This window comes from Doryrhamphus excisus, linkage group LG9 (genome assembly GCF_037039965.1).
Source record: "Doryrhamphus excisus strain RoL-2023G ecotype Guam linkage group LG9, RoL_Dexc_Guam_v1.1, whole genome shotgun sequence".
Classification (NCBI taxonomy): domain Eukaryota; kingdom Metazoa; phylum Chordata; class Actinopteri; order Syngnathiformes; family Syngnathidae; genus Doryrhamphus; species Doryrhamphus excisus.
This window is the reverse complement of record NC_136365.1, coordinates 8,726,338-8,754,116: the sequence shown is the minus strand read 5'-3', so window position 1 is coordinate 8,754,116 and position 27,779 is coordinate 8,726,338. Positions and strand designations below refer to the sequence as shown.

Below are 27,779 nucleotides of genomic sequence, written 5' to 3'. Positions count from 1 at the left end.
GCATGATTTTCTCCTTTCCCACTTTCTTTTCATTGACAGTTGGCAAGGAGAGCCGAGGGTCAACAGGTAAAGCTTACATTTCCATATTTTTGTTTCTAACCCGCTATTCCCAATTACAAGTGCAAGCTTTTATTTGCTTAATACTTGTGGCAGCCTCACAGCCAGTATGAATAACTCAAGTCCTGAAATTTGTCTTATTCTCTTTAACTACCATCAGTCAATTGACATGTTAAGATGGGGATGTAATTTATGTCCAACACTGTTAATCGGTGTCAAATCTCTGGCCTCATTACTGACTACATTGAAAAAGCCAAGGTCAGCCAAGCAAGCAGAAGGGAGGAATACCACATAGTCCCAGGTAGACCTACAGTGAAGGCAAACTATTATTACAGAGTAGTTGAAGAAACCCCATTGAGAAAATTATACCTGATTAGGTTTCGTAAAAGGTGTACACAGTTTCTAAGTAGCTCATTCCTAAGGCTACACAGGATGCATGTTATTTGGCTCTGGCAAGGCGATACTGTTCTAAGCTGATTGACTAAGACAGCTTGGTTTGATCAATGTCTTCTGACAGCATCACCTGGGTGTGTTACCTGTGCCTTATCCTGAAAACACTTAAAGTGCAAGCCTTTTCTCTTTCTAGCAACCTCATTGGAAGGTGTGTTGTATTTTAGTTCATTCACAGTGCACTAAAGTTCATCGATGAAGTTATTGTAATTTTAAAGCAAATAATGTAACGTGAATGAATTAGTTCCAGGATATGATCACACAACCTTTATTAACTGTGCGGGCAATGTTTTAGGTAGTGTTGTGATGGAGATGATCCGATCCAGAAGATTTATTGTTATCCTGAGCCAACATGGTGATAAGAATATCACTAGCAATAGCATTCATTCATTCATTCATTCATTCATTCATTCATTCATTTTCTACCGCTTATCTTCACAAAGGTTGCAGGGGTGCTGGAACCTATCCCAGCTGTCTTTGGGTGAGAGGTGGGGTACACCCTGGACTGGTCGCCAGCCAATCACAGAGCACATATAGACAAACAACCATTCACACTCACATTCATACCTATGGACAATTTGGAGTCGCCAATTAACCTAGCATGTTTTTGGAATGTGGGAGGAAACCGGAGTACCGGAGAAAACCTACGCATGCACGGGGAGAACATGCAAACTCCACACAGAGATGGCCGAGGGTGAAATTGAACCCTGGTCTCCTAGCTGTGAGGTCTGTGCGCTAACCACTCATCCACCGTGCTGCCCTTTTGAAAACATGTGACATTTTATAGGTTTGTCATAATAAAGCTTTGTGATATTTATTTATTCATATTGCTCATATTGTACTAAGGAGCCTAACTCTTTCCTAACTGGTCCAGTTAGTTATTATCACTGTTTTCCTCTTGACCTGTGCAGTGAGCAAGGTCTCGGGTGACGTCACACATTATGATGGTCAACACTCCGAGATTGGTTGGACGTATGAGGCATATTATTCCATAAAATGTTGGTGTTACAAACCATGTTTATTCCTGATGGAGTATACAGCATGAGCAGTTGTTCTATACATCTGCTGGGTCTTATTGCTGGTTTAGTGTTTCTTGAGTCTGTATCATTGTTGTTATTTGGTTGGTCCTTACTCACAAATCTGTGTTTGGCATTGTATTCCACAATTTAAGTATTATAGTCACCTTTTAGCCATGCAACTTGTTCATAGCCGCTCAATTACAACCAGGATCATGACTGAATGTGCCCATTGTTGTACTCTAAATGTCTTCTGTGAGTAGTTTAATTGACTTGTATTTTATTTGGGACCCACAAGCAGATGTCAAGGGTAATAGCATATTTTTTTAAACCATAATTGTTTTCCACGCTGCATTCAAACGTGTGCACATTCTGTATCTCCTGTGTTAATGTGATGTTACCTCATTATGTCATTGTGGCTTGTGTTAAACAGCACAATACAAGCGGCTAATGTCACACTATCTGTAAAAAAAAAGCTCCTTATCTTCTCATTCCTTCCTCCTGTCTTTTCTTTCCTCTTCCGTCCATCATGCATGCAGCGCAAAGAAGACAGAGATGGAGGTTTTGGCAGCTAAGGGGAGAAATGAATATTTAAAATAGGGCATTGCTCCATATCCCCACACGACTGTCTGGGAGGACATGGCGTCGGTGGGGGTCATTCCTTGCCTCGTGGTGATGTAGTGGCATTTCGAGGCTAGCATAGTCAGTCGATGACACTTGGCTGTCAGCGTGCAGCGTTAATGAATGCAGTGACTTGCACAAACACTCGTCTCATTCTCACACTCATGTGGTATTCCCAAGCAAGTTAGGCAAATGATCTCCCTCTCCTCGTCATTTATTTCTATCGAAGCTTTATCTCCCTGGTGGTTTTCTCCTTTTAGTACCCGGAAAAGTATTTTTTTAATGATGAATCAAACAGTTTATATATATAAATGACAAATGAATGAAACCTATTGTTAATGCAGACTTTACATACATTGTGGCAAGCCCGGAACACTCACATTCATATACATTCATATATATATATATACGCAGGTGTGCGATAGTGTGTGTTTCTATGTGTGCGTTCACCTCGCAGTCAATCCCGCGGCTCTCTAGGTCCTTACAGAGATTTGTTTGAAAAGCTTAAAACACATACAAACACGCTGGCTCCCTGACTGCTGTGTTGAGTGACTGGCAGATTTAATAGGAGAACAAGCTGTAATCCAAGAGAATCCATTCAAAGCGGGATTACACTCTAATCTGGATGGAATAGCCTTTCATCTCTTTCTGCTTCCCTCTCTCTTCCACTCTCTCTTTATCCATCTCTATCTCTTCCCTAAAGCTGCACCAATCCTTGTGACTAGCCCCGTTTTTTTTATCATCTCCATCCTTGATTTAATTTGGGTTTTTGTGCTTCCAACCTAATGCCGAGCACACACATACACACTTGTCAATCACAGAACATAGTAGCATTAACATTGCAATGTGTCACTGTCTCTTTAGTGGCAAATTATATCTTGACACATACACACACCGGTACATTGTATTCGCTCCCATTACTAGCCGGCTAGGAGCTCGCTGGTGTGGTGAGGTGTCACTATGCCAGTAATTTAGTTCTTCGAGGTAACAATGTTGCTGTAGCCTGCATCATATGCAAGTCACATTATGTAAATGGAGCATTAACAGTTTTTGGAGATTTTTTTCAGAAGGCTTTATGGGTGGAATAAGTGCATCACATTAAAAATACTTTTTTTTTATTTGTATAGCGCTTTTCAAGATACTCAAAGACACTTTACAGAAAAATGAAGTTGAATAAAGCAAGTAAACAGAATAGAAGACACACCAAAATACAGCATTCATTGGTTAATACACAGTTAAAACATGAGTAAAAGCGGGACGTGCATTCCTATCTTTTCTTGTATATATTCATGTCTCACATAAGGATTGTGGATGGTGGGCAAATTGACATCTTTCTGGAACAGCACTCTAAGCATCATGGGATTTGTAGTTGTTTTGGTGTTTAACATAAAGCAAATTTAATGCTATTATTTGACACGAGTCCTTAGATACACGTTAACTCAAATGATTAATAGTAGCAGCAACAACTGCTGCATCGTTTTCAGTTTTGGGGGAAAAAGTCAAACAGTTAAAAGCATGCAGTTATAAAACATTTCAAAATGTATCTATATTGTTTTGTGACTCAATTAAAGAAATTCCCAGTCCTATATTTCGTATTTGTGGTTTTTAGAAAAGTCTAAAAATTCTCCCATTGACTTCTGTAGTGGCTATTTGTCTTTCAAAAATAAACGTAACTTAAACTATAATCAAAAGGCCACTGATGCACCACAGGTTGTGTTTTACGCAGGCAAAAGAGTCATTGTCCAAACAATCTTGTTCCGTTTCTTCTTATTTCCTTTTATTACCAAGCAAGCAAACAAACAAAAAAGGAGCAAGGGCCTTGTCTCCTGTTGCCTCTCTTGCGCTGGTACAAAAACCATAGGCCCACCCCGGTGCATGCTGGTTCTGTGAGCACTGCCTACCTAAATATATTGCAGGTGCCCAGGGTGTTATCCAATAAAATAAACCCACGAATTAACCCCTACAAAATATGATAGATAAACAAATAAATAACAAGAAAATATTATCAAGTATTCCAAATAAAACAACAACAACAACAAATAAATCAACAGATATTAGAAACTTAGGAACACACTAATAAATAGCTCCTACAACTTCCATATTAAAGACGCTGTCTCAAAATCTTTTTCTACTCTGGAAATAAAATAAAAACATGATATTTTGACATCACACGGGACAGGTTTTCTGACTTTTGAGGCCTATTTTCTCCAGAATAGTAGAACTTGAAATTGTTGGTTTTTGAAGGTTCCATTATATTTGTTGACCTCACTTCTTATCTGTAAATGAAACCTCGCAGTCCCAAGTTACTCTGATATTGCTTTGTTGTGCTGCATCCCACCACATGGAGTTTCTCATTTACATAAAAAGAAATGCATTATATTTTGATTACACCTCTGGACTCTCCTTGAAGCATCTTTACAGGGAGTCATTTTAGACAATGCTAACAAAACACAAGTTTAAGACTTGAAAATATGGGGGGGGGGACTCAAAAAGGACAGTTAAGCGAATGATGTGCAGGGATAGGGATTGTGCGCTCCCGACTTGATGAAATAACATTTCCCCAGAGGAAAGAAGTGTTAGAGAGAGGAGACGAGTGAAGATCATACACCCATATGGTATTTTTGCATTCTCCGCCGCTTCTATCATTTTTCACTCCAGCAAGACAACGAGCATCTGCAACACTTGCATTGACATGCTCCATCTACCTCCACCAAGCCCTTTTATTTCCCTCCCTTGTGATTCTGTCCACCTCCCTCTGTCTGAGCTAACAGGTTGGCTTTCACCCTCCGTTCATTACCAGGGGGCACTGTCACGTTTAACACAGCACCCATGGCTGCACATCCCTTTCTGACCCCAGCTTAATGACCACTCTCCATTGTGTGTCTCCCCCATTTTTCTCACCTCCGCCGACTCCTGCCACCCATCTCGCTTTCCATGCAGTCTGACACTTTTTTAAAAATGATAACACATTGTACAACATGGTGACCTTTATATATAGTATGTGTGTGTGTGTGTTATGGAGTGAAACTGAGTGTAATGAAGACATACTTTTACTGCCGTACTGATACTTTTATAGTGATACTTCAAAATTTGAATGCCCAAAGTTGCCCATCCATTCATTCATCTATTTTCTACACAGTGGTCCCTTTGTTTATCTACACCTCAATTGGTGGCCACAATTATTGACGAAAATATGTCTCAGTCTTTGGACCCACTATCAGTTATTGTACGACCAAACACATTAGGCATTGAATGCCTAAACTATAGCTGTGCTCACACTTTTAAAATGACCAAGACCAAATTGTACATGTTTTGGGCTGCATGATACCGAGTGGTTAGTACGCAGGCCACACAGCTAGGAGACCCGTGTTTGATTCCCCACTCAGGCATCTCTGTGTGGCGTTTGCATGTTCCCTCCGTGCGTGTCTTTGCTCCGGGTACTCCGGTTTCCTCCCGCATGCCAGGTTAATTGGTGTATACAGGTATGAATGTGAGTGTGAATGGTTGTTTGTCTATATGTGCTCTGTGATTGGCTGGCAACCAGTCCAGGACAGCTGGGATAGGCTCCAGCATGCCCTGCGACCCTCGTGAGGATAAGCGGTAGTAAATGAATGAATGAAAGGACCACATGTTTTAATAGACATCATAAGCTGCTATCCTAATTTGATCTCACAAATCTAAAATGTTGTTACAATGTTGTACTATCGTGATAAACGATGCCAAAGTTTCAGATAATGAGGTTTGCACATTTGGAAGTGAGCCCTGAAGGAAGTTTGGGATGGGTCTGAACACTCTGTTTCAGAGCTTTTTTGGAACACTGGTTCACTGTGATGTCACAGTGAGACTTATGAAAAGTCACCAACTTCCTTCTGCCCTAGGTTAGCCTATTTGCTGAAGGAATACGAAATCATCAAGTCCACAGCTCCCTTGTCTCTAGACGGATCGTTGGCGGAGCTTCAGTCTGCATTTGAAGTCTTGGGGATTATTCTTATTTCCATGTTTTCTTAATCCAAACATCATCAGAATGGCTTCAACCTTAGAGGTCCTACTGTACTTACTAAATGTGCTCTCAGATCAACCCCCCACCCCCTGTTCTCCATGACTGACTCAACCTGTACACTGAATGTGCATCAGTGGGTGTCAGTGACAAGACTCTGGCATGTTTAAAGTGTGGTTCACTCCAAATGTACGTATGGGTGCAGTCATTTGTGTATGTTTCTGCACCTGCATGTCTTATTCCCTGCAGCAGCGGGATATGATTTTTTTGACTTTAGTGACATCTCAGGAAGAAAGAGAGGGAGGAATAAAGAGTAGAGAGTCAATTACCACCTTTTTGGTCCTTTCCTTCAAAGGGGAGATGAAAGGCACTCTTCACCTCCCCTTGCTTTGGCTCCGTAACATGCGCTCTGCTGCTCAGATCCCCATCCAACTCCTGTCAGAGTTTGCCTCTTTAATTTGTACTTCCTACTTCTGCCTGATTGGATATTTGCATATTCATTGTGATGTGGTGAATCCAACGAAGTTCATACACACTCACACACATTCTTTGGTCACTTCTTTTCATCCTAATTTCGCTGAGCAGATTATACTGTTTTCAAATAGTGATAAGAATCCTATTGAGTCTTTATTATGAGAGGCCATTTGGGCCATAAATCATTTTCACTCTCTCTCACACACGCACATGCACATTATCATAATCTCTTACTTGCACCACCATATTTTACCACAGAGGACATAAATCACTCTTCACAGACACCAATGTAGTATTTTTTTTTTTGCTATCGGTTTAACACATGCGTACTGTTCACAATTCATCATTTCACAGGGCGGGAATTATTTAAGGGTGGAAGAATTACTCTGAAGTGAGAACTGTAATAATTTGTCTGTAGGACAAAAGACACACTCACTGACTGACCAATTTAAAAATATATATATATATATTATTTATTATTTTTATTATTTATTATTATTTAAAAAAATAAATCACAGGGCGGCACGGCGGTCGAGTGGTTAGCGCGCAGACCTCACAGCTAGGAGACCAGGGTTCAATTCCACCCTCGGCCATCTCTGTGTGGAGTTTGCATGTTCTCTCCGTGCATGCGTGGGTTTTTTCCGGGTACTCCGGTTTCCCCCCACATTCCAAAAACATTGTCCATAGGTATGAATGTGAGTGTGAATGGTTGTTTGTCTATATGTGCTCTGTGATTGGCTGGCGACCAGTCCAGGGTGTACCCTGTCTCTCGCCCAAAGACAGCTGGGATAGGCTCCAGCACCCCCTGCGACCCTCGTGAGGAAAAGCGGTAGGGAATGAATGAATGAAAAAAAATCAAGATCAAGTTTGAATTGGCACAACCTGCTTCCCAGCATGCTTTGCTAGACTGCTCTGTAAATAGTTTGTAATATTAAGACTTCAGTGTTTTCAGTGTAATTTGTTTTTGTCTTTCCATATATTATTAGTAGTTGCCCCTGTGTGTATTTACTTGTTATTGTTCTCTGTTATCTTATTTTTATCTGATTCCATAACTATTGTTAGTGTTCTGTCTAATTATCCACCCTCCATTCTGGCTGTTGTGTGCCTTACAAGCGACATTGAACAATGGTATGTTATGGTAAGCAGTGACTTAGATGCTTGTAATCAGAAATGAAGTTTAATTAGAATATCATCCTGTAAAAAAAATAATTAACTCATAATTAACTACTGGTGGGACAAAATGTCAAGGTTGCTCCAATACAATTATTAATAAGTCAACCCCTATTTTAAATGCATCCTGTACACCCGACTTTTCAATTCCGCTACTAACTTTGAACATAGTAACTTTAATCAGTGATCAGTGGTGCCTGTAAATTGGGCCTTCAGCCTCAATTAACAAGCATAAATGGAAGTCTTTTGTGTACTAATTCCAGTTTATTACACAATTAATAATTGTAAAAGCTTCCATACACATACTGTATGTGCAAGCAGATGATGATTGACACTGCAGTAATGTTATGCAAGTATTGATAGACATCGAAGAGTATGAAAAAGTGTGTCAACTTCTATCCTATTCCTCTTTCAGATTCGGAGTCAGACGTTGGTGCTCCTGTAATTGTGATTGGACCTAAAGACACAACGGTGGTGGCAGGGGAGAAGGCAACCCTTGAGTGCATTGCCAATACCAGGTACATTTCCACTTATTAGTTTATTTGAATTATTTCAGAAGAAATATATTTCATTTTTTATATTTTTATATTTTTTATATTTCATCATCATTTTATTCTTATTTAGGCAAGTAATAGTATCAGGTATCCAAAAAACACCATCGCTTCATAGTTTTTGTAGTAATAAAGTAATTTGTTGGGGTATGTGTCATTTTTATATGTATAAAATACACACTAAAGCGCACAAATAACAGTAGTCTAGATGGCTCAACCTGACAAAGCTGCACTTGTTCTTTCGCTCTCGAAGCCCATGTGACTGTTTGTACAGACGTTTTGCTAGATTGGCTTATTTAGTCCCTGTATGTCTGCTTTATGTGGTTCTTGGCAGTGTCAAGACGGCACAAAAAAAAATCAAGCACTCACTGCTAGCTAGTGTTCATACAGCAAATGGAACACAGAAGCAGAAAAACATTTTGTACACACGTTTACAGCAAAGGAAAAATAACCTGCAGACCAGTGATTTCGTATGCATTTCTGCTGCTGCCTTTTTGACAGAAACACCCACAAAATGAAAAAAAAACAAAAAACTTTTTTCCAATATTTGAAGTAAATATCTATACATAGTATATCCATCGAGTTGACCAGGTAATGAAACTCTAACACATAAAAACATGGCACCAATGACAGATTAAACAAATGTATTCAGAATAATACCATGCATTCATCTCTTGGAGAATAATATATCTGTGTTCATTATGTGAAAAACAGCCTATGCATGATCTTTGACAAAAAATGCCTACTCATAACAGTAATCACTTAATAAAAAATTATAACAAATAAGCCATTTTAAAGGGTATTATGGTTTTTATGTTTTTTCCACTTTTTTCCCCACCTATAAATGTTGTTTAAATTTTGTATTCTTATGTTAAACGATGCCAGAGTTTCAGATAATGAGGTTTGCACATTTGGAAGTGAGCCCTGAAAGAGGTTTTGGATGGTTTTGCACGCTCCCTGAGTTTGATCTTACACAGAGTTCAACTGATGTCAATGCGAGCCAGACTTCCCTACAGTATATGCGCTGCAGACCCTGACCTACGTATCTAAAAGCCCTCAGCAGTGTGACCAATCATAGCCGAGTGGGCGTACATAGAGGAGGACTGAGGGAGCGTTTGGTTGGAAGCACTGTGCAGAATCTGGAAGATCTAGAAAGCTTTCTGTGCGGGCTATCGTGTGGAGCTGCTTTATAGGAGTCCACAACTCAATACAAAGCACAGAAAGAGAAAAGAACAGCAGAAATAAGATCCACTTGTCTTACTTGTAATACATGATGCAACCACATCCATCCGAAATAAGAGAAAATAATCAAGTTTGAAAAGGCGCTCTGCATTCATGCAACATGAATGTCTGCAGCTGCTTCATGTGGACTACATATGACAGTTCCGCTATGCAAACTGTCATCATTCATTTCCCGCCTCATTGACACACAAAGTGATGCATTTAATATGTTGTGCTTTCCCCTTGTCATTCCATTCTCTCCTCCTGCCCTCTCTCAGACCTGTGGACAGCCTGATGGTGGTGTGGAAACGTGACGGGCGTCATTTGGCCAATGGGCGTCGGCTCATTATTCCCGATGCAGCCACCTCCGATGGTGGCTTGTATCTTTGTGAAGCTTTTCTAAGCAACAGCACGACAAAATCTGCTGAGGCAAGGGCGAACCTCAATGTGATTGGTAAGGAAAGAAAAAAAAACACATGCATACACTCACCATGACAAAACCCTCACAGCAAAATAAAAACCTTTGCTCGCTTATCTTGTGTTTCCCAACAGCACCTTTTGGGTTTTGCTCATATATTATTGTTCATAATTCATTATTTGAAGAAAATGGTTTGATGGACAGATATTAGTGTAGTTAAACTTCTGTCAACATGTTTTTGCATAGGAAATAATGGGTCCCTATTAGTATCACCGTCGTAAAGCTTTTTTTAACTGAGCAATTAAATGGGAAAAATAACAATCTATGAATTGATGAAGAATCTAAATGAATGTGAGTGTGAAGGATTGTTTGTCTATATGTGCCCTGTGATTGGCTGCCAGCCAGTCCAGGGTGTACCCCACCGCTGGCCCAAAGTCAGCAGGGATAGGCTCCAGCATACCCTGTGACCCTAGTGAGGATAAGTGGCACATAAAATGAATGAAGATATTTTTCTCAGTAATTGATATCATCATTGATATGAATTAAATGATGATGGATTATGGCAGAACATCACATATCTGATATTGTGTCTTTCTTTTTAAGACAACAGATTAGATTGACATTGAATCCACAGCACCTCTGCTGGTTAAAGCCAAGTAGTGCACTCAATTTAGATGTGATTATTCAACATTAAGCATTACATGCTGGAGCCTATCCCAGTTCACCATAGGCGAGAGGCGGGGAACACCTTGGACAGGTTGCCAGCCAATCGAAGGGCACATATGAACAAACAGCCATAATGTGTAAAACACATAAAAACACAACAAATATAAATAATTGAAGAACTTTTCTTGAAAAATTTCCTTTTTTTTTTACAAATGAAGTTGTATTACAAAACACAATTGTGACTAATATCTCTCTTTCCAGCGTAAATTCTGTTCTTCTTCAGTTCCGTTATGAACTAAGCCGAACATTGTAGGGCCACCTAGAAACCAGTCTTGAAAGTGAATTTCCCCTGGGCTCGAAAACAGTATAAGAAATCAAATGGTTGCACCCTGGAAGCACGAATGTGCACGCTGCGGGTATGAGCTGTCGTCCAGCTAAATCTCTTGTCCATCAAGAAAGTGTACTCACCAACATATGCGTGTACACATACATTGGTCTATGTGTGTATGCGTGTGAACTCCATACTTTAAACGCAGTCACAAAATGGCCCTTCAGACACACAGATTTTTTTCCCTCGCGGCAAAAATCAATGCAGGAGGTGGAGAAGAAAAAAAAAAACACTCACATAGGCGCTCTCATCACAAACCGCCACTGTTCTGGATATTTGCGTGTAAATAGAAACAACATACAGCCTGGCAGGGAGCGCATGATTGATGAAGCACGGATATTTTCCCCGGTTTTCACCATCTTTTTGATCTAATGTGACTGTTGGAGCGTGGGAGTGCCTTAACGTAAAGGGAGATAACTACCAGGGATGATAGAATTCTCACAAGTCAGAAAAGACCTGCCTGAGTGTTGATACCGAATACCCGGTGTACTCCATGAACCTCACAAATGGTCCCTCAAGTGTAAGCCTTTTTGACCCCCTTTGGGCCATTGTAGTTCTTTTTAGTTTTTATTTGGCATGTGGAAGCCAGCCAAAGTTGAAATGTAAGACATTACTCCTTAGTTACCATAAGTACTTTAATTATGACCTCTATTGAATTAACTCCTGAGTCTGCTATTGTTGCTGGATATGTGATGTATATTTATGAAATGTGTCAGTCTGCAATCTTCTGATGTAATTTTTGTTATTAATTCCACCAAATAATAGCAACATTTTTACACCAGTTAGCATTCTCCAACTTATTTATCTGGGATGTTTTGCAGCTCTTGTCCGCTTTCCTAAGTCTGTCCACTGCTGCTGTATGCCATCAGGATTTTAAAAAGGCTCCCCTGTTGCCAAAAATTGGACCTGGCCATTATCTTGTACCAAAAGTTGCACCCTCTGCCTGCCTCTTTTTCCAATTTGCCCCCCCTGCCTCCATCCATCCACTTCCACTTATCCAAGGTCGGATCGCGGGGGCAGCAGCTTAATCAGGGAACCTAGACTTCTCTTCTCCTCCTGGCAGATCCCGAGGTGTTCCCCGGCCAGATGAGTGACATAGTCTCTCCAACATGTAATGGGTCTTGCCCACGGCCTCCTATTGGTCAGACCTGCCCTGAAAACCTCCCCAGTAAGGCATCCAGGATGTATCTTGACCAGATGTCCTCTTAATGCGGTCCTCTGAGTTTCTCCTGTATGACAGTGCTTCTCACCTTATCTGTAAGGGAGAGCCCAGCCACATCAATCTGTAATGAACAGAATCGGTGACAAAGGGCAGCCCCGGTGGAGTCGAATCCACACTGGAAGCATGTCTGAGTTATTGCCGGCAATGCGCACCAAGCTCTGACATGGTCATACAGACTGCAACTCGGAAATGGTTAAACGCCTTCTCTAAGGCCACAAAACACATGTAGGCTGGTTGGGTAAACTCCCATACACCCTCAAGGAGGACAGTGCCAAGGGTGTAGAGTTGGTCCACAGTTCCACGACCATCACGAATCTGAGATTCCTGTCAGATACATGTCAGCTGCCTCCGACTTTACAGTATCCCTCACTGTTGATGTCCACCCACAGGTTCTGGGATTACTGCCTCAAAAGGCATGTCCACCTTATGACCACATGGCCCACTTTGACTCAATGTCAACATGGTCAAAACTCTCCAAGATGTGGAGGTGAAACCTTCTTTTGACGGAGGACCGATGTTTCCAGAAGACCCTTACACTGTGTTTGGGCCTCCCAGGTCTGACTGGCATCTTACCCCCAGCATTGGAGCCAACTCACCACCAGGTGGTGATCAGTTGACAGCCATGCCCCTCTGTTCACTCGAGTGTCGAAAACATGTAAGCCGCTTGGGTCCATGGCACTCGCCATTCCTGCCCCACTTCCAGGCCTGGCTCCAGAGGGGCCCTCGGTGAGGACCATATGTGTTGATCATCATAGTGATTTATCTGAGCGACCCCTTGTTTGGTCCCTCATGTAGGAGCTGTTTGTCTTGGGTGGCCCTACCAGGGGCATAAAAGCCCCCCGACAACTCAGCTCCTTGGATCATCAAGACATGCAAACTCCTCCACCACAATAAGGTGGTAGCTCAGAGACAAACCGTAATTGATATCAAGTAGAGGAACCCCTTGTGAATACATTGCTACTTGTTCCACGATGGACTCAATAGACCTGGATACAATGAGATGAATTCCTAAACAGAATAGCGTATGTGTCTGCATGTGCGCCTCAAAGGTCTTCATTATTCAAGTGCATTTCTTCTCAGCCCACTAATCGGAATATGTATGACACTGGGAGCGTCTGTGTTTTGTTGTGTTCCCGGTGCAAACAACAGTAGTTCTGTTGTTGTTCTCCTGCTTCTTTTGCCAGCACACAAGCGGGAAACCAACAGAAAGCTCAAAAGCTTCTTGAAAGCCAAACCACCAAAACAACCCAAAATGTGTTTTTCATTGTGTGTGTATGCGTTTGTCTTGGTTCTTGCACTCACCTGAGTGAAGGGGATTAATGCATCTGTGTTATCAGTGTCACACCACCAGGCGGTTATTTATCTCTTGAGCTTCTTCACGGCACACGCCTTCTGTTGTCAAAATCAAGCTGAACTCCTACTGTTCTCACTAAAGATATGTGGTTGCGCCTTCTGTGCTTTAAAACTAAAAGCACAAAGCACAGCTTTAAAAGTCAACGTAGTCAAATAGAATAAATGTAGCACCAACATGGGAATGTAGCTCTTTCACAAACTTACTCTTTCTTTGTGCTTTTGAGCTCAGTTTGAAATGACTTTTACAATTCCACCATAATATTAGGGTCGCACTGAAAAGGAAAAAGAATGTGAGAAGGCAAAAAAATCTTTTAAGTTTTCAATATTACTGGAAAAAAGGATGAGGATAGCATAATCCGACCAGCATAAACTTGTATTTCTTTCAAGAAAAAAGTTGGAGTGAAATGGGTCAGAATTCCCAGACTATTTTCTCAGTCAGGTGATGTTAGTTTGTTCTTGATCTTAGTAGTTTGAAACACTTCTGAATAGATTATAATATATGTGTAAGTAGTTCTCGTTCAGGAACGAACATTTATACAATCTTATTAAAGACTTAATGTTGATGACACTTATGATTGGCATACTTAAGGAGTATGCCAATTGTTTAAATACTTTGCCGGTTGTGAGTCACCAAGGAAACGGTAGCTCTTTCTTTGGCAGGAGCCAATCAGTGCACTCACAACAATCTTATCAACCCAATGGAAATTGCTGGAGGTCATTAAATATAACAGTATATATAACTCACTGACCCACATCTTACTATCAACACTTAACTCATCACACGGCAACTTAACACCCAAAAGGTATATCTGGCACATATACAAATATATGCCGATATTACCAATACTTCCCATTATGCAATGCGTCTGAGCAACACGCTCATTGTGGCGCTGCAATGATGTCAGCCTCCCTCTGGGTTCTGGAGTTCTCTGGCTCCCTCTGGTGAACAGATGCAGCATTGTCATCCATTTTCCTTCTCCAATTTCTATCCTGCCTGTCCTCCAATGAATTGCTTTGCTAGGATGAAATGCATTATGGGACAACAACAAAAAAATCTTTTCATTTTAAACTTTAGTGGAACATGTTTGTGTATTTATTAGGTATACCTTTAGAGTGTTAAGTTGCTGTGTGATGAATTTAGTTTGTAAGATGACACCATGAGTCCAATGACCTGCAATTTCCAATGGTTTTTTTCATAGCTCATTATTGGCCCCTGTCAAATAAGGAGCTGCCTGGTCCTCACAGACTCGTGCGCGCAGCTTATACACCAGTGCGGCTATATATTTTTACAAATCTGTTTTTTTTTAATTTTACGGTAATCAACACAAGCTTCGGATTTATAACATTTTTCTTATAACATTACAATCCTCAACAAAGTACAACTGCATTGTTCCCATTGCACCCTTTTTGTTGTCAAAAATGGCCTTATCCTTTGTAGTAGCGTTTATCTGTATTTTTTTTCCTCTGTTATATACCTTGGTACTTTGTATTGTTTAGCGTGTTGCACCAAAAGACCTAACATTCTATTGGTGACGATGTTAGATGGAGCCATTACCGGCAGACAAATGCAGCATCCTGGCCCAATGAACCAGGAAGTCTTTTACTTCACTATAGATGTGCTGCTCCATTTGAAAAATAAGTATTAAGTGCTTCAATGTGAATGTCTTTTAAGTCTGTTTTGTTTTTGGTTTTTTTGCACTTGTTAAATGATTTTTTTGCAGTTCAAATGTCTCACGTGCTGCAGGAAACGCCTATGTTCTACGTATTATCAGACTATCTAGGTTGAGATGTTGTTTTGACTTTAAGATCATAGTGAATTTTGCATTTAAACACCTCATCTGTTTTCTCTGCAGAGCTCCCTTCTCTGTCCACTCAGCCCCCGAGTAAGATCTTTGCAGAGCTGGACAGGAATGTGGATATTCCCTGCCTGGCTACAGGTAACGAACGCTGCATGTCTACATCATTCTTTTTCAAATGACCTCAAGTCACCCCAAATCAATTTTGATTTCTGCTGATTATTATTTTTAGCATCAGCTATCAGCAAAAACCAAGTATTGACAAGTATGATAAGTCCTTAAAAGATGTTGCAGCTGTGTGTAAAACTTGTCATGCACATGTTTCCTGTGGTGACACAAACCCGGGAAGTTTAACGTGACCAATCTTGCAACCAAAAAAAAAAAAAAACACGAGGATTTTCGCAAGCTCTCAGGGGCAATGAAAATAAACGTGTGGCTACCTCAAACAATCAACACTGTCCAAAACATTTGCTTTGCATGAGATACTCTTAACGGGGGCAAATGGTCATTGGTTACAATTTATTGTGCTTGATCACCAGTTCCTGTCGGTGCTCAGTATTGGTCAGTACTTGCCAGTACTTTGGTGACTCCAAATTGTCCATAGGTATGAATGTGAGTGTGAATGGTTGTTTGTCTATATGTGCCCTGTGATTGGCTGGCCACCAGTCCAGGGTGTACCCCGCATCTGGCCCGAAGACAGCTGGGATAGGCTGCAGCACCCGCGACCCTCATGAGGATAAGCGGTACAGAAAATGGATGGATGGATATTTTATATCATAATGATTAAAATGGGGCTGCACGGCGGTCCAGTGGTTAGCATGCAGACCTCACAGCTAGGAGACCAGGTTTCAATTCCACCCTCAGCCATCTCTGTGTGGAGTTTGCATTTTCTCCCCGTGCATGCGTGGGTTTTCTCCGGGTACTCCGGTTTCCTCCCACATTCCAAAAACATGTTAGCTTGATTGGTGACTCCAAATTGTCCATAGGTATGAATGTGAGTGTGAATGGTTGTTTGTCTATATGTGCCCTGTGATTGGCTGGCGACCGGTCCAGGGTGTACCCCGCCTCTCGCCCGAAGACAGCTGGGATAGGCTCCAGCAACCCCCACGACCCTTGTGAGGATAAGCTGTAAAAAATGAATGAATGAATGATTAAAATGTTATTAAAAATGTAATTACAAAAAACAGTCAGTGATGATTTTCAATATTTTAGTGCGGTTGAAATTGTTGAAATGTCCAAGTACTAAAATAATTTTGCTGAGTGTGTGTGTATCAACATTAAAAGGTCATTCAGCAGTAGGAGCAGATTAACACAGTGACACCAAAGCAATGCTTATGACATCTACTTTAAACTGGATTATGTGAAGATGATTAAATGCGTAGGAGTGGACACAGCTAAAAAAATAAATTCATAAAATACCACATTGACGTGTGTGTCACATGCGCAGCAAGCAAGTTGACGTGACTCTTCAATAATCTGCTACAGTAATGAAATAGCCTCCTCAGGGTGAGGGGAGACCAATGGAGGCTAGAAAGAAGAGTGACAAGTGGCAAGCGGGGGGTGAGAAATACTTTACGCTTGCCTGTGAAAGTTTGACACCAATGGATAGAAGGGGGAAAATTTTGAATTCTTACAGTGGAACACCTTCAGACACACACACACACACGTAGGCATATTCACAAAAACACAGGCACGGATAGCTGAGAGTAATTGTATTAGCCCCATGCTTGTCATATTTGGCATATACGTCAGCAACCTGGAACCAAGATGCAATATTTTTGCTCCCATATATTTTCTTCAATGTGTTTTTGGCTGTCCCTGCCACCCAGAAACCCACCAGGCAGAACATCCAATCAATATATTAGTAGTCATTTTTCCCCCCATCCATATTTATAGGGCGAGAGAAATGAAAGAAGCAAAGACAGATTGTGGGAGGTTTGCACAGACGTAAGGTCAAATGGTTTTTAATTGTATCCCAATAGAATACATTTGACTGTTTGTCCACCATGAGAGAACATGTTTTTTGTTGTTTTTCTTAACATTTTCATAGAAGCACTTGAGATCTCGACACAGGCCAAAAATTGTATCTACTTCTTAAGTTTGGACATGCGTAGTTTTCGAAAACTAAAACTATACACCATTGTGCTTTCATTCACTTGCATATAACTATAAAATGTGTCTGGAAGATGTCCATTAGAAAGCATTTCTGTTTGCATATAAATACAACATTCTAGGACACTGCTTTTAATCTCTTAGATTAGAGATTAAAAGCAGATAACAGGGCTCTTACACAAGTAGGGATTTTTTTTTTAGTAATGTTCAGGTCTGAAAAAGTATGGGAAATCAAGTATGGAAAATAGAAAGATGTTTCCAAGACTAGGGCACTAGTCCAGCTGTGATGTTTGTGTGAGAGACAGACAACCCATACTCAAAAATGGTGACAAAATGTTCTGAAATTTGAAAATTTTCTCCTTTCATTATACTTTTTTGCTTGTTTTAATTTTTTTAAAGAATATTTCAACTTTTACTTCTAGTACCTTCTTTCTTGTGACATTACTATTTGTATTTATTTTCATAAAAGTTGTATTTTATATACCCTAATTATAACTTCTAACTAATATGACGACTAAAATAAAATTACTTATTTTGTATTTAATATTTCAACGTTATGCTATTTTTTTATTTTAATATTATGACTTTATTCTCCTAAAACTATGCTACTTTTTCCATTTTGGCTTGGCTAATTGTATTATTAAAATGTGCCAAGGAGTCAATAAAAAACATAACAGCTGCAGTTCATAAATTGCCCCTGGGCCACACTGTGGACACCAATGGCCTAGTCAGCCCAAATCAATATAAACCAAACACAAACTGTAAGTGATATCAAAAAAGAGGCAAAAATGTTAGTCATTGTTTTCCAACGTCAAAGGTGATGCCTGTGAAAATCTTGTTTTACCTAAAACACGAAGATAATAGCTCTACTTACTTGGATGACTAAGGAAATTAAATAATATTCACAATCTAAGGATAACATTTTTTATCAAAGAATTATCAATCGAATACCAAAGTAGTTGGTAGTAGTCTGTTAATAATCAATATATATTGCAGCTCTAATGATAGACATCTATTTACCAAGTCTTTACATTTCTTAGTTCTAATCAATTGTTTCTATTTGTATTGTGTGCGTATACACACATAAAGGTGTACCCTCGCCCAGGATCGAATGGTACAAGGATGCTGTGCCTCTGTCCAAGCTAGCCAACCCCCGTTACAAGGTTACCACTGCAACGGGACTGACTGTGCGGCGAGTACAGCCGGGAGATGGTGGAATATTCCAGTGCTTCGCTCGCAACACCGCCGGAGAGACACAAGCGCACACGCAACTCCTCGTCTCCAGTGAGTGTGTAGGACAATATAAAACAATGCAGACCAACGCTTGTCCTCTCTCCCACTTGTTTCCATTCATTCGTATGTCAGCCAGGAGGTGCTGCCATTGTTCTTAGTACCTCATTGTCAGGACACACATTGTTAACAAGCCCTCACTTTGATTCTTTAAGCGTTCCCAATCATCCCATGCATGGATGTGTCTTGCAAATCTGTGTCACAGCGACAAAATGCTACAAAACAATCCATTGAACCCAAGTTTTAGACATAATATCATTTTGTTTTACATAGCAGTGTTGTCTATTCCTTCCTTCCACTGCATGGGTTCCTGTGTTCCTATGTGTGTTTTTGTGTCACCGTCAGTCTCTGTAGACTTACATTCTGTTCAGCAAGTGTTTGAGAATCATCCCCCACAGTGCATCAAACCACTCCCCTGCTATACCGACGCACCAAGCACTATCTGCGGCATACCTATCTCAGCAGTCATCTCTTCTATTCAATGCATCTCTATTTTGACATAAGACACCAGTTCCGGCATACTTTTCCCTCTACTTGCCAACTTTTGCAATGTCTTCTTTGCTAATAAGGTCTGTGTTTCAGATGTGGCTCCCACCTTCATGTTACGTCCATTTGACAAAACAGTCACTGAAGGCAACACGGCCTTGTTAACATGTCAGACCAGCGGCGCTCCCAAACCAGCCATCATTTGGAAGAAAGGTAAGATCCACCAAAACATAAACAGTCGTCACTTTCCACATTAGGCATTGATTTTTGTGCCTTCACTCTACTGCTCATTCATTCATTCATTTTCTACCGCTTTTTCCTCACGAGGGTCGCGGGGGTTGCTGGAGCCTATCCCAGCTGTCTTCGGGCGAGAGGCAGGGCACACCCTGGACTGGTGGCCAGCCAATCACAGGGCACATATAGACAAACAACCATTCACACTCACATTCATACCTATGGACAATTTGGAGTCGCCAATTAACCTAGCATGTTTTTGGAATGTGGGAGGAAACCGGAGTACCCGGAGAAAACCCACACATGCACGGGGAGAACATGCAAACTCCACACAGAGATGGCCGAGGGTGGGATTGAACTCGGGTCTCCTAGCTGTGAGGTCTGCGCGCTAACCACTCGCCCTCACTTTACTGCTGTTTTTCAAAAATATATTAATTATTAAATCATGCTGTTTCATGGTTGAATATCGTCTGTCCATCCATCCATCCATCCATCCATTTTTTCCTGCTTATCCGGGTTGCTGGGGCAGCAGTCTCAGTAGGGAAGCCCAGTCTTCCCAGTCCCCGGCCACCACTACCAGTCCCACCAGGAGGATACCAAGGCGACACCCAGGCCAGCTGTGAGACATAATCCCTCCAGCATGTCCTAGGTCTGCCCTGGGGTCTTTTTCCTTGCTGGGCATCCCCGTAACACCTCACTATGGAGGCATCCGGGAGGCATCAAAACAAGATGCCCAAGCAACTTCAACTGGCTCTTCTCGGTGTGACAGAGCAGTGGCTCTACTCTGAGCCCCTCCCGGATGACTGAGCTCCTCACTCTATTTCTTAGGGTGAGTTCAGCCACCCCATGGAGGAAACTCATTTCAGCTGCTTGCATCCGCGTCTCGTTCTTTCAGTCATGACCCTAAGCCCGTGGGTGAGGATGGGAACATAGACCAATAAATTGAGAGCTTTGCCTTCCGGCTAAGCTTTCTCTTTTCACCACGATGGTTCGGTACAGCGACTGCATTACTGCGGACGCTGCACCGATCCACCTATCGAGCTTATGCTCCAACCTTCCCTCACTCATGAACAAGACCCCAAGATACTTGAACTCCTCATCCTGGGGCAGCACCTCATTCCCAACCCGGAGGGAGCACTCCACCCTTTTCCAAATGAGAACCATGGCCTCTGATTTGGAGGTGCTAAGTCTCATCCCAGAAGCTTCACACTCAGATGCAAACTATCTCAGTAAACGCTGAAGGTCACAGCCTGATGAGGCCATCAGGACCACATCGTCGGAAAATAGGAGAGACGAGATCCTAAGGCCTCCGAACTGGACTCCCTTGACACCTTGGCTGAGCCGAGAAATTCTGTCCATGAAAATTATGAACTGAATCGGTGACAAAGAGCAGCTTTGGCGGAGGTCAGCGTTCACTGGAAGTACTGCTAGCAATGTCAACCAGGAAACAAATGGCAAGAAGTAGCAAGCCACTAATCCCGTACTCCAGGAGCAACCCCAAAGGACACCAGGAGGGGCATGGTCGACTATCTTTTCCAAGTCCAAAAAGCACATGTAGACCGGTTGGGCAAACTCCTATATATCTTTCAGTATCCTTGCAAGGGTGTAGAGTTGAAGAGTTTGACAAACGGGAAACTCTACTGGATCTACAGCGCCCGGCATCCTCCACCGCCATCTAATTGAACTTATCATTAGTGGTCATCAGTTGACAGCTCAGCCCCTTTCTTCACCCATGTGTTCAGAACATGCGGACGCAGGTCTGATGATACTACGATACTACAATACTACTATGAACTACGATTATAGACCTGCAGTCTTGGGTGTCCTGGTGCCAAGTGCACTTGTGGAGATCCTTATGTTCGAACATGATGTTTGAAACAAGCCGAGTTGCGTGCTCCGGCGGACTTTGCTACATGAGATGAATGACATCGTGAGGAGGAGGAACGTTTGTGTGGGGAAGCATTTACTCGGCAAACTGTTCTCATTATAAACACTAAACAGGTTGGAATGGCAACATCGGCGAATGTTGGCGGCACCTCAGAGAGTGAATAGAAGCTAGCGGGGTTCGCTTGGTTGAGCATGCATGGTTGCGTGCGGGACTCGAGCTAGAAGAGTATATCTTCACCGCTTTAATGTAATTGGCCGATTCACAATGCGGGATGACATCGTATAGGTTCTGAAGGCGAGAAGCACATTTATTCTTGTACGCAAGGGTTAGGGTTAGGGTTAGGGCTAACTCGAGAGGACATACTACCATCCTTCAAAATAATCATCTAATCATCTAACTGTGTAAACAAGAGTGTCATAGAAATATCTACATATGCAGTTTGAATTGCATGGGTGACTACATCTTCCTTAATGTGTGCATAGGCTGACATCCCATTAAAAAGGTTAGCCAGTTAAATAAATGTGCTTTACAATTTCATTATATGGGTTAAGGTTTGTCGCCTTTTATATAGTAATAATAACATGGGTTACTGTTAAAGCCGATAATTGGAACCCCTGACGTCACTTCCTGTTCTCCACACATTTATTGCAACACACATGAGCACAAGTCTTATTCATGTCTTAAATGGATTATTTCCTTTGATTATGTCCACTATATCAGGTAATATGAGTGTAAAGGTGACTGTTGGTGTGTTATTTCATGTGTAGAAGGCTCTAATAATGGAATAATTTAAGGTTGTAAATAGGTTTTCCATGTGCTATGAAAATATTTTCTTGATAAATAAGGAATCCTACTTTTTGAAAATTCACTTATCACCTCGATAAATGAGGGATTACTGTAAACTGCATTAAATAAACTAATTTTCTTAACTTTACCCCTTGGCTAATTAATTGTCTCCCTCTCTATGTAGGATCACAGGTTTTGGCTAGCGGTTCTGTCCAGGTACCCAGATTCATGCTGTTGCAGTCGGGGAGTCTTCAGATTCAGCCTGTCAGCTTCCAGGATTCAGGAGAATACACCTGTATCGCCTCCAACTTGGAGAGAACCATCAACGGCACAGCCACACTCACTGTCTGGAGTAAGTAACACGTGATTGGCAATAAGTTTGCAAAAAATCTTTTTATGCTAGTATATGCGGGAATTATTATGTAGTTAATTCCTATAAAATGACTTTGTATAGTTCTAAAGGCAGTAGTTCCCATTAGTGATGGGAAACGCGATTCCTTTTACTGACTTGAGTTTTATGAGTCACCCTGAGTACTCACTTCACTCGAGTGAGATGTCACAGTGGGCATGTGCAAAAAAAAAAACCCTCACATGGAGACGCCCATAAACATACAGTATATACGCACTAAGCAAACACTTGAGATGTTTGGGTCGTTGCACTGATACGTTTGGATGTGGTAGATCTGCTCCTTAAACACTGCAAGAAAATGGACCAAATTTAATAAAGCACATTTTTACAGAGGTGGGTTTTACTGCGGGAATCCACAGCATTATGGCACAAAGTCAACAAATTATGTTAAAATGGCCAAATTAATTTATTTTTTTGCCTTATCTGTGAAAGCTAATCCCATAAGATCTTGCTTGAACTGTGAAGCAGTTGGTACAATTCCATGCAGAACATGAATTTGGCATCTTTCCCCGTTCTATCTTGACACATCCAATATGCCGGTGCCTTTGAATTATCATTCAGCTCTCAATGCAGCGTTTACATGACCCGAGAAACTTGCACATGTTCAAGAAATCCAACCTCCCCAATGTCAGGTTTGGTTCATGATTCACTTGTCAGCACCTTCATGTCGGCATTAACGAGCGAGTCTAGGTTTGTGAGTTCCCGGGTGCTTCAAGTGCTCAACTCTGAGTTAGTCAGCGAGCAGCTCATACAGGAACAGGCAGTGGAGACTCAATACCCGTGAGTACCACTTCAGTTAAAAAAAAGTTGTGTGTTTTGAACGACTCGGTTACTCAACCATCTTGAGTTCCCATGCAAAGTTTCCAGTTACACCCCTCTGCAACTCTAATTAGCACTTAGTACAAACCTCCACTAGGCAAGCTTATCTGTATCAATTTGAACACCTTCATTGATCCCCCTTCCTGCATGCCTGGATTTGACCATTTTATGGTACAGTGGAGCAAACTATGATGAAAGCATACTAACGTCCTTGGCAGAGGTAAAAACGTACAAAAATAGAAATTCAGATCGCCACAAAATTGTACACCTTCATTTACCGGAACACACCTCTAGCACGAGCCCTAGTTTTGTCACGATTCATGCTTTATTCATTCAGGAATTATGGCATATGTCAATTTTGTCTGGCAGTGTTGACAAAAGTGAAAACTAAAATCCACCCCAAAATTTAATTGGTTCTTCCTAAGTCCATGTCAAAGAGTTTTGTGGAAATAGGTAGAATAGTTTTAGCATAATCCAGCTAATAACAAACCGGGATGAGGATACCATCCCTGGCATAGGATGAAATTAAATTTCCATTACATCCTTCAATATGCATTTGCTGAACCGATGTGGAACACTAATTAAGCCATCGCTGTCGGGTGGCATTAGTTCAGCATAGCAAACAGCCGCGTGATTGCTTATCGATGTAATGGGCAGATGCGATGGAGAATAAATCATGTGATTGGCCAGGCAGGTGGATGACTGAGTGGCTGGTAAACGTATTGAACGGGTCATTTTTACATTTATCGCGCCAGCCTTAGATTAAATACTGCTGGATTCGATTAGGCCGCAGCCTGCAGTATGGCTGCCGTCAGTGCTTCTTTGCTCTGTGATTCATCTAAATCGTGCAGGTCACGCCAGCCTGCTCTGCAGTGAATGAGCTTGTGACGTAACAGATGCCCTCACCCAAATGTATTTGTCACCAGGGTTCTTATTCTCTCTGAACAGAGCAATGGAAAAATGGAATTTAATTTCAGGTAGTCAGCACTTTTAAAGACAATGATAAGCACGGGGGACACCCCTATCAGCGCCTGTTTGTAGGAGATAAAGCACGCTCATGTACCGTTTTGCTCCAGTAGTTCCAGGCTCAACTGGTAACAGTAATTGATTTTTCACCAACATACATTTGCATATACACATGTTGAATAACACAGTGTCATGTTTAACTAATCTTATTTAAGCCTGCTACAATTTGTCCACCAGGCTGCTGAGATCATAGATCTCACAACATTTGGTACACCTGCAACTTATATAATGTAATGTATACTTATAATGTAATGCAATATAAGACCTGTAGCAAAGTGTTTATTAATTAGCTGTTGGAAAACGGGCTTTAGCAATGTATAATTATAATGAATATGGTGAATATGTTCACCAAAATATTAGAAGCACTCATTATGATGCAGTACTCATTACAATGACAATAAAGATATTCTATTCTAGAAACCCTGAGTGGAACTGATATTTGTTATTATGTATTATTTTATGGGTTATTTGTCTATCACTTTTTTACCAAATAAGTGTCTGCTTATTGTAAGATTTCATTTTTTTTCATTTTTTTTTCATTCATTCATTCATTCATTTTCAATTTTCGCTTTTTCCTCACGAGGGTTGCGGGGGGTGCTGGAGCCTATCCCAGCTGTCTTCGGGCGAGAGGCGGGGTACACCCTGGACTGGTTGCCAGCCAATCACAGGGCACATATAGACAAACAACCATTCACACTCACATTCATACCTATGGACAATTTGGAGTCGCCAATTAACCTAGCATGTTTTTGGAATGTGGGAGGAAACCGGAGTACCCGGAGAAAACCCACGCATGCACGGGGAGAACATGCAAACTCCACACAGAGATGCCCGAGGGTGGAATTGAACCCTGACCACTAACTGCTAACCACTAGACCGCCGTGCCGCCTTCAGTTTTTTTTCTATATATATTTTGTGCAATATCACTACACTCTAACTTAAGTTTTATACTTCAGTGATAGTTATTTGTACTTTAATTAGGTTGTTATAATTAAATGTATGTTATTTTCATATGGGGCTGCCCGGCGGGCGAGTGGTTAGCGCGCAGACCGCACAGCTAGGAGACCCGAGTTCAGTCCCACACTCAGCTATCTCTGTGTGGAGTTTGCATGTTCTCCCCGTGCATGCGTGGGTTTTCTCCGGGTACTCCGGTTTCCTCCCACATTCCAAAAACATGCTAGGTTAATTGGTGACTCCAAATTGTCCATAGGTATGAATGTGAGTGTGAATGGTTGTTTGTCTATATGTGCCCTGTGATTGGCTGGCGACCAGTCCAGGGTGTACTACTGGGATAGGCTCCAGCATAAGCGGCAGAAAATGAATGAATGAATGATAGCATCATCAAAGTCCATGGCTTCAATACACACTTTGTTTACATGTGTGCATATAAAGTGTAGCTTTAGTCTGTGGACTTGAAGTACTGTCAGTCAATTTTCCCAATTTAACATCAGCCAATTGTCTAATATATTCATTCATTCATTTTCTACCGCTTATCCTCACAAGGGTCGCGGGGGTGCTGGAGCCTATCCCAGCACCCCCCGACTGGTCGCCAGCAAATCTATATTTGTTTGTCTATATGTGCCCTGTGATTGGCTGGCGACCACTCCAGGGTGTACCCCGCCTCTCGCCTGAAGACAGCTGGGATAGGCTCCAGCATGCCCACAACCCTTGTGAGGATAAGCGGTAGAAAATGAATGAATGAATGCTTCCAGACCCGACAGTGATAAGTGAATGTCCACAATGTAGTATTCTTTCTTTTATAAATGAGTTTTGTGGCTATGGCATAAAAAAGACATCTCATATCACTCATATTAGCCAATATAGTAGATATAATCAGAGAACTTAAGCCACTCAAGACAAAAATAAAACTCTTGTTTTCTGTTTCTTACTTTTTGCAGGCCGTACAGTCATCTCTGTCCCCCCTTCTGACCTACGTGTAATCAAAGGAACCACTGCAGTTTTGGCCTGCAATGCTACACATGACCCCAGAGTCAACGTCAGGTACCTAGTTGTCATCATATGGAATGTGCATGCTCATTTAAATACATGTGTAATGACTACAGAGCTTGTGTCAGTCATAATAAATCTGTTCCCGTGTTCTGCCTCCTCTGCTGTAGCTTCAAGTGGTATCGTAGTGGTCTGCCTGTCCTTCCAACCAGTGGGGGGCGTGTCTCTGTAAGCCAGGGCTCCCTGACTATTGGTCAGACGTGGTCAGGGGACATCGGGGATTACACCTGCATTGTAACCTCCAAAGCGGGCAACGATTCTCGCTCTGCACGTCTGGAGGTCATGTAAGTCGAACAAAGTCATGCAGCCTCACCCAAATGATATGTAACTCAGTACCACAAATAGTACCTCGTGTATGTAATAATCACTGGAGACATGTCATGCAGAGTAGCAGTTGTCTGTTCATTACCATCCAAAACCAAACTGATCTTTTACCTCATTGATGTTTTTTTTTTGTTTTGTTTTAATGGAAAAATATGTGTTTTATTTACTTCAATTGTATTATAACTAATGGTGCAATGACAGTAAAAGCCTATTCTATTCTAATAAGAGTTACAAAAATGAGAAATAATTGCTTTTGCACAAATGTGTCAAATGTGAGTCCCTAATGACTGGGCAAGTCTGACGCTAATATTAAATTGTGTCACATACATATTTCAAGTGTGCCCCGCACTGCCTCATTAAAAGCGCTGTGAGAAAACACTAGCAGGTAGGGGGTCTTTATATATTAATAAGCGCTTGTATAATCTATTTATAAGCGTTACTTATGATATATTAATACAATTGCAGGGCAGCAGAGAGTATAGGAAACACACACACACACACACATACACGCAGCAATGTCCATATCCTTTGGAATTTTAGTTAGACGAGAGCTTCCATGTCAAACAGTGTGGCTCAATGTTTATGTCTATGAAAAACGTGGATGTTGAATTAAAGATTTCCTGTTTTGTGTATGTGTGTGTGTGTGTGCGTGAGTGACATTCTCGTTTGCTCAGTATCATTGGGTCATAGAGGCTAACAGACGCTGGCGGCTGAGGAGACAGACTAATTAGCAGCAGGTTATTGGTTCAACTCTCACAAGACCCATCCATGTGTTCACCGGTGGCATTGTGGGCATGTTTGTGTGTGTGTGTGTGTGTGTGTGGCCTGTGGGAAGGTAAGTGCTTCAACATTCTCTGCTGCTCATCCATTAATTAATGTGATCATGTCAGTTCAGAAGAAGAAAACATCATTCTCATTTCCCCTCGTCCTTCCTCTGTCTTCAAATCTTCTTGAAGTGCCACTCCACTGCCACCTTTAACATGACATGGCCTTCATCT

General features: G+C 41.5%; 1 protein-coding gene across 3 annotated transcripts in view; it reads left to right on the top strand.

Annotated features, from left to right (window-relative positions):
• The window catches only part of sdk1b (sidekick cell adhesion molecule 1b), a 264,413-nt gene that overhangs the window by 158,860 nt on the left and 77,774 nt on the right, over positions 1-27,779 (top strand). For 2 of the 3 annotated variants that reach the window (XM_058079948.2, XM_078793365.1), the window contains 9 exons: positions 40-66; positions 8,201-8,303; positions 9,836-10,011; positions 15,458-15,541; positions 18,602-18,796; positions 19,385-19,501; positions 22,381-22,548; positions 26,349-26,451; positions 26,568-26,741. In XM_058079948.2, coding sequence (XP_057935931.2) covers positions 40-66; positions 8,201-8,303; positions 9,836-10,011; positions 15,458-15,541; positions 18,602-18,796; positions 19,385-19,501; positions 22,381-22,548; positions 26,349-26,451; positions 26,568-26,741 — 1,147 coding nt within the window. The remainder of the gene's footprint in view (positions 1-39; positions 67-8,200; positions 8,304-9,835; positions 10,012-15,457; positions 15,542-18,601; positions 18,797-19,384; positions 19,502-22,380; positions 22,549-26,348; positions 26,452-26,567; positions 26,742-27,779) is intronic. The other variant, XM_058079957.2, reaches the window with a different exon arrangement.